Genomic DNA, 7,882 nt, shown 5'->3' with positions numbered 1-7,882 from the left:
AACCTTTCAGCCAAGGCCGAATTTGCATTTCTTCAAAGGCCAGGTACTACCTCTGGTTCTTCATATAAGTTCAATAACTAGTTAAAAATTTAATTTATTCTTCAATAAAAAATCAAAATTGGTTTTGTTTATCATATTTATCCACTCTTTTCCGAATAATCCTAATAGTAATTAAATATGTTAAAAAATTTCTATTAAGAGATAGTTATAATATACATGATTAATATTAACATTGAAAAAAAAAGACAATATTCATTCGTTAAAATTGACTAACTTAACTATTTTTTTGATTTAATTATCAAATTTTAATATTAAAAACAAGAACTAGTAACTCATTTCCTGTCAGTCTCTAAATGGTCATCTTGATCCATATCACTATGACCCCCTCATGACATTAATTCAGAGTTGTTTTATCATTTAAAAATTACATTTTAATTACAAAGATCCTAGTAGTAAATTCACAGAGTCACATAAATAGTTATAATTAAAATAACTGAGTCAATATAGTTTTTTTATTTTCAAGATACAATCTCATTAGATTAAAAAAGTTTACAAATTAATAATAATTCCTCAATATATACAATTACTTTAGAAATTGCCTAAAAAAATAAATAATCTTATATTTAAATTAAATCAAAAGTCAAACTAACTATTATATTGAGAATTAATAGCATATTCAAACCGAAATAACCAGCTACCAAATGCAGATTATAGTTGTCCTTCGAGCGCCCGTGCACACTACATATATAAAAATATTAATATCAACTCTTGCGTAGCAATTATTCAAATTTCATTTACTCAAGTTACATCACTTCTTAACTACTTGAATTGAACTCATTGTCCATACAAACTCAGAACAGAACCCATAATTTGCGGGTTACCTCTAGCTTCAATGGAACCATACAGATACTTCTTACTGGAGAAGAGTCGTGAACCTTTTGTTTCGAGAACTCAAAAGGCAAATGACAAAAGGTGCTCATCATTCACCAAACCTAGGATTCTCCGACATGGACCTAATTCCATTGAAACGTGATCATACCATGTTGTCCTTTAGATCCCACCATCATTTCTTGAGGCAGACCTAAAGGATGACCTCGAAAAGTCAGCCTATGTCAGGACACTGTAGGAAGTTGGCACACATTAAAATGCAAAATAGTTTAGGAACATCAGCTGCAATAGATGGATTATTTTAGCACAAATATAAAACAGACATTTTGCCATGGAAAGGAAAAATAGAAGATGAATTGATCACTTTATTCCAGAAGGACCATGTTTCCAAACCAGAAAATGAAATGTACACTTTATCCGGATCTATCTAGCATGCCAAAAAATGAACCACCCACCCAATCCTGCTTTTCATTGCCTGGAGAAACAGGAAAAAAATAAAAAAGGACAAGAAAGCTAACTCTCTTCTCGTCTGAGCCTCTTAAGAGCTTGCTCAGAATCCTCACTGTAGTAGTCGACTCCTGGGCATGGTATTGATTGCGTGTTCACAAATTGGTTCCCATGATCCTGAACAACAACACTGCCCACTATCAAGATGAATTTAAAAGGTAAAAATTATCAAACAGCACGAGGTCAGCATTATTACGACTGACAACAATGAAAACACAATGGGTTGACATGTTCCATTGGCCAAAAACAAGGATATTGGAAGCTTTTCCATCGTTCTGTCCTTTTTCATAAATTATCTAAAGCGGCAGCTACTAATTAAATACCATAGGTGTAGTAGTGATGTGACAAGAAATTCTCAAACATTCTGAACTGTTAGTTTTGACAAACCTTTGAGCTAGACGTGGAGGCAATTGATCGTCTCCCTACATCAATTTGTACTGCAACGTTGGCCTCAGATAAATCCACACCCGAAGACCGCAATGCTTGCATGAAATTATCCAATATTCTGTTGAGCACAAAAACCCCACTCAATAATTAAATAGTGAAATATGGTTCCACGAGATGCTTAAGGTAACCTTTTAATGTGCCAAAGAGAACTTTTGCAAAAGAGTAACCAGCATACCAATTATTTTAGTCAACAGCACAAAAAAAAAAAGCCTGATGGAACCTACATCATTGTAATCAACACCAAATCCTTAATGATTCATACTAGGCCACATCCTAGAATCTTAATCTGTACAATCATCAATGCATGCATCCACCAATCCACTTGGCCTCAACCTTAACTTCTAAGCCTGAAGGTTTGTATGTCAAAAAGCAAGGCTTTAGAATATTACACGCAGAAAGAGATTGTAATTGTGTCTCAGAAAACCAAGTTATCGCACTACAGTTAAAACTCATTATCAGTCAGACTACATTTTTCAATTTGACATTTCAGACAAAGGTTCAAACAAGTCTGCTTCTGAGAACTTACAAAGTCAGCAATTAATAAGCTTTACATTGTTTTTACAGAACAAAATTCTATGTCTCAGGCAGTGAGGCCATTAGTTTGCAGATAATGAGTGGAACTTTGTATGCAATAATTGTTTATGCCCAAAAATGTCACACATTCTTTTATGAAATGTTGAATGGGCATTGGGGAATTCTGTTACTAGTAAATGAGCTAAATATGCACACCCAATGCCAGCTTCTAGAACAGTTACAGCCATCCACTGGTTATGTCAGTTTCAGTTTAACAATAACTCCTGGGAACCTAATCAAGAATAAGAACTAATGTAAACTCACGAGAAACTCACCCCTGAGAATAGGCTCTTGAGATGCTAACCGATTCACTTTCAAATGTCAGCTCGTCTTGATCCTTCAATGTATTATTTCGAAAATCATATGCACCCTCCTTGGGTTCACCAAGACACTCGTGAGGCTGAGTATTGGAAGGTGTGTTCTCGGTGTTAGAAACTGCTTCATGTAAATGTTGGGTTGGAAGGCCACTGCTCACAGCCAGATCAAACATGTCCAGCCGCATTTGCATGCCCAGGGGAACCGCATCAGAAGCTAAACCAGGGGGCCCAGCCTTATGGATAACTGTTGGTGACAAGTCAGATTCAATTGTATTCTGTGCATTTAGCGGCAGTGATGGAGAGACAATGTCATTGTTCTCATGGCCAGAACCATTTTGTATAGCCTGAGATGTGACATTATCAGTTGGTCCACAATGATTTCTCTGATACAAAATTTGAGAGTTCCAACAAGTAAGATTTATAGCAACTGTTTATTGTGTTAATATTCATTAGCACCTTACAACAATGAACACTTTATCATCCCTAAACTCACTAAAATATGCATACAGGAAGTAGATCTACCCCAGGCTTTAAAAGAGAGGGAAAAAAAAAGGGGGGGGGGTAAGGCAGACTGATGGATGACAGAAATAACAAGGTCATGGAAAGGCCCAAAAAATATAGGGGGGAAAGCACAGAAAGGATGGAGATTGAAATATTTTATCGTGGTGTTTCTATTACTTTTTATCATGGAAAGGCCACCTGATCATTTGACAAGCAGGTGCTCACGCTGTTAAGCCACAAGATCAATTCTGTCAACTTCCCCATAATGGCCTTCAAAGCGAAATCACTGTGGAAACTGAGGTTTCAAATTTGAAGGACCACATTGAAAATAAGTTTATGTTTTGATGGCCAAAATGTCAAAATGTATTCTTTAAAATATAGATTATTTACTATTTAAAAATATAACGCAGTGTATATTCATTCCAATCAACTCACAAGAAGCTGTATTATATCTTGCATCAAAATCACTGAAAAGCTTGAATACGCTAGCTAAAATATAAGATTAAGATACAGCCATGATGAATGGGAAGACTTGGTGTTATGGTATTTAGATAAGAAAGAGAGAGGAAGAGAGATAACGAGAGAAAAGAAGCAATGTGAATGGTGCAAATGATTGGAAATCAACTCAAAAACTAGGTACCTCGCTGCCTCTTATTCATAGGCATTATTCTCATCTGAATATACATCCTAATTTATCCAAATCCTACTAATATAATAATATAACCAAATATCAAATCCTATCTAAATACATTGAAATTTTCTAAATCTATTTAAACCTGACTAATTCTTAGTTCCTTGTTTTATTTTTATAATAATTACCTGACACTTGACCACACACTGATAATATGGAAGCCTCCTCTTTATGTTTATAATACATCGGGACAGAGATTAAATACAAAATAAACTCATACAGACATAATAAGAATAAGTAGTAACCACAGAACTCGTAGACAATACTAAACTACAACGTTCTTAAATAGTAAAACAACAACAAAACCAGTGTAGTACAGCCAATGAAAAATCTTGCAATAAGGATATAAATATTAAATCGTATGTTTTTCACAGTAAAAGGAGTAAAAAGGGAAAGAAAACCTTGTTCAAGTTGGCCTGTAATTAGTTTAAATCAACCTTAGACAAAATTAGCCATCTATGTAAGGTGCAGTCCATGCTCAGGGTTCTGAAATCGAAAAGCCATATGGCTGACTTAAAACATTCTTCCGTATTTAAAAGTGACTTCTAGAATAAACACACACACATCAGAAAGATTCACAATGCCCAGCGCACTCACTTTGACATCTGTCAACACTTAATGGAATCTACAGTCTCCAAGATTTTAGCAAGGACAAAAACAAATCTTAGCACAGCAAAGAAAGGTACCTTGGACAAACTAACATCAGTATCAGAACAGAGACATAATCACGCAATTGCCAAAACATTCAATAAAACAAACGTGCAAATTGCAGAGAAGCAGGTACATGCATGCATGAACAACATCAATCCAAGGAATTTTACCCAAGGAATTAATTTCATTGGCTCCTGGTTCCAGCCTTGGTAAGATTGCTCATACATCTGTAATTTCTCCTGTAAAAATTGAATATACTCGATAACCTGCATAAAGAAAAGCCAAATTCCTTGATTTAGTTCATCAAAACCAGATCACATGATTATAAGAAACTCATGACTGAATGAAATACCTCCAACAAGAAAGAAGCCTTATCCCTTTTTTGATCATTTTGAGGAATGAGGTCTCTCAGAATCTGAAATCTGGTTCACAAATTTAGCTATTTTCAGGTATAAAAATGAAAACTCTCATTGCTATTAATAATTCAATCATCAATCTCATATCAAAATAGCCCAAGAAGCATTCAAAGGGCAATTCAAATCTTAACATTGTGATTAGGTAGCTTAGAAAACCTGGTTGATATTCAAATCTAAAATGCCAACTACCTAGAAGCAATCTTTGATAGGAAAATAAAAAAACCAATCATGTGAAGAATATATTAAAACTGTGAAGAGTGCAGCTACAAATTTTTCAGAAAATAATGCATTTTATTGCTCAAATCCTGCACAAGGAAATGATGGCAAAATCTTTGCTTACAAAAGTGAAAACAGAACATAGTATTGTAAAAAAAATTAAATTGAAACGAGGCCTTCTTATATGACTGTCATGCAGAATCAGTAGCCAGAAAAATTGTCAAACAAAAATCAGAAGCTAACCTGCTTTGATCATTAGTCAAATTGACGGCATTTTCTATCAACTCTAAACCAGTTGGTATAGCCATTACACAGGAAATTACAAAGGAAAATGCAAAGTATGAAGGTACCGTCACTGGGAAATGGCTTTCATAATAATTTGAAGTCCTTTTCCCAGTAACAGTGGGTAATATATGTTTGCGCCCACTGGCTACTGCTAATAATCCCAACAGGCTAATAATCCCAATAGAGGAAATAAAGCAAACCCAAACGATAATTGCTAAAAGCCAAACGAAAAATAAATATTATCCCGTAGCTTCACAAATGCATTAGTCAGACAGGAATATAGAGACCGCATCCGTAGGCATGAACACATTAAAAAACAGGCATTGACGAAGCAAAGTTTACTAGTCAACCATAGCTAGTCATTTAGCTTACCTTTCATTTATCTTGCTCCTTCTACGCTGCTCAGTTTCTGAATGCTTAGAACGATGCGCGTTAACCCGCTGCTCTCTAGCCGTTTCATCCACCTTCACTGCCGGTCAAGACATAATTATCAAATCCCAGCATTCAATTTAGAAAATTTCCGGCACCCAATCCCTTTACTACTATAACCCAATTCCCAGAATAACACGAAAGGAGAGGAAAGCGTAGAGAACCAAAGCATCGGGGAGAGATGCAAACCTTTGTGCGAAGAAGAGCCATTTCCAGTCAGGTGATCTACGTCGTCGTCTTCCAATTCTTGTTGCTGACCTCTCGCAGACCGAGCCATCCCCTCTGCCCCACACGACAGAGAATGGATTGAAAACCAAAGACTTCTCGCCAGAAAATCAAGATTCAAGAAGAGATGGAGAGCGCAGAGAGAAATGGAGGAGGAGAATTTGGGAGGAGATTTCGCCGGCAACGAGGGCCTCCGAACGGGTTGACAGGTCGAGTTTGTTTTATGTACAGTTGGAATGAGAGAATCAGAGAAGGAAGCCCTAAAGTGACGATGAGTTGAAGATGTAATTTGTCCATTGTGGGGAAGTGGCGGGTGCTAGCCTACGCACTATAAGCAGTGTGTTCAGCTGGGGTTTGCGCTTTGTCGTTTAGTCATGGTCGAGAATTAATCCATCCTTAATATAAAATATATTTAACTAATTTAATTAGATTAAAAAATTAGTTAATTATAAAAAATATGATATGATTTTTCTAAAACACCATAATCATCTTTTTTAGTATCCTCTCTTCTTTTTCTACTTAATTATGATTAAGAGAGTATCTATAGGGATAATTTAGAACAAATTTATAAATATGAGAAATATATCTTATATTTAGGATCAAAATCAACTCAACAATGAGATCCTATAATAAGGACCGGAGGAGTAGTTTTTATTCAATTCAATTCAATTCACTTGTGTGATTCCAATTAAAATTACTTTTATAATATACGAAGTAAATATCTGAAAGAATTTGCCTTGATTTACAAAAAAATGCTTTTAACTTTTTAAAATATTTTTCATCAATCCAAACACTCCCTAAAAAAGGGGGGAAAAGGCACATACTCTAATTTAGAGACTATTTGGGTAGAAACTAAATCATAATTTTAAAAATAATTTTATAGTGTACGAAATAAATATATAAGAAAAATTTTGTCTTAACTTTTAAATATTTTTTAAAAATACTTTTGGGACATATCAAACAGCCTCTTAATTTGAGAATGTTAAACATTGTTAATTGTTAAATATGAGGATCAATAAAACAATTTTCTAATATATCAGATGGGTTTGAAAACTCAACTCCCATTCTTACCATCTGAAATATCACCTTTTTTTTGTGAGAAATGCCATAAGTGTCTTTTTTTCAGAGGCCGGGAACGCCAAAAGTTGTTTTGGAAATAAAATTTTAAATTTATCACCCTTTCGTTTAAAAAATAGAATTAAAAATGATTTTGTACATATACCATGCCTTTTATCCCCCTAAATAAAAAAAATAAAAAGAAACAAATACTATTCTGCAATAAGCAGTAGAAATATAATGTGATTAGGTCATTACTAATGCGACCTGAAAGATCAAAAATCTCATCTTCAGAAACTTGTGCAAGATGCCACATGTTTTAGATTTTGGTCTTGTTATTTTTAGCACAATACCTTCAATAAAATGCAAAACACCCCCCCAAAAAAAGCAGTTTCTAATTTTACCCGAAGATGCATTGGTCCCAAAATCAAATATTAAACTTATCAAGATACTAAATTATCGCACATGTTATCTCAGGAGATGCAAGGATTTCTGACAAAAGCCAGCTATATGCGAACTTCCTCCAAGCAAGTTGAATTGGTTGAACTGCTTGTATCATGAGGTACAAAATTTCAGTGCACATTCACAGCTACATCAGTTAAAGACAATCTATGTGCCAGGAGAACCAGTCCAGTTTTCCCAGCAAGAATGAAAAGCTAAACTAATGCATATCTACTAAA

At 34.7% G+C, this 7,882-nt stretch overlaps 1 protein-coding gene across 5 annotated transcripts; it reads right to left on the bottom strand.

Annotated features, from left to right (window-relative positions):
* Positions 1 to 628: 628 nt before the first annotated feature.
* On the bottom strand, positions 629 to 6,429 carry LOC114748401 (transcription factor BIM2-like). Of its 5 annotated transcripts, XR_003740464.1 has the most exons (9): positions 6,111 to 6,429; positions 5,865 to 5,961; positions 4,928 to 4,997; positions 4,746 to 4,841; positions 2,691 to 3,115; positions 1,783 to 1,900; positions 1,407 to 1,512; positions 882 to 1,081; positions 629 to 738 (listed from the first exon to the last, which is right to left on the bottom strand). XR_003740464.1 is itself a non-coding variant. In XM_028936782.1 (8 exons), the coding sequence occupies exons 1-8, from the start codon at positions 6,196 to 6,198 to the stop codon at positions 1,113 to 1,115; spliced, it is 1,008 nt and encodes a 335-aa protein (XP_028792615.1). In that variant the 5' UTR covers positions 6,199 to 6,429; the 3' UTR covers positions 715 to 1,112. The 5 variants fall into 5 exon arrangements, 4 of the variants coding, with proteins under 4 accessions (XP_028792615.1, XP_028792613.1, XP_028792614.1 ...); XM_028936782.1 differs by having other exon boundaries at positions 715 to 1,120; XM_028936780.1 differs by having other exon boundaries at positions 715 to 1,081.
* Positions 6,430 to 7,882: the final 1,453 nt, after the last annotated feature.

Source organism: Neltuma alba, unplaced genomic scaffold (genome assembly GCF_004799145.2).
Source record: "Neltuma alba isolate B1F8T4 unplaced genomic scaffold, ASM479914v2 tig00005696_pilon, whole genome shotgun sequence".
Taxonomy (NCBI): domain Eukaryota; kingdom Viridiplantae; phylum Streptophyta; class Magnoliopsida; order Fabales; family Fabaceae; genus Neltuma; species Neltuma alba.
Note: the sequence above shows the minus strand (reverse complement) of the source record. Positions and strands in the feature narration are given on the sequence as shown.

Coding starts and splice junctions, on each gene's coding strand:
- LOC114748401 (XM_028936780.1), bottom strand. CDS start 6,198: ATGGCTCGGTCTGCGAGAGGTCAGCAACAAGAATTGGAAGACGACGAC. Junction 3,116..4,745: donor CAATGAAATTAATTCCTTGG/GTAAAATTCCTT, acceptor ATTTTGTATCAG/AGAAATCATTGTGGACCAAC. Junction 1,513..1,782: donor CCTCCACGTCTAGCTCAAAG/GTTTGTCAAAAC, acceptor GTTGTTGTTCAG/GATCATGGGAACCAATTTGT.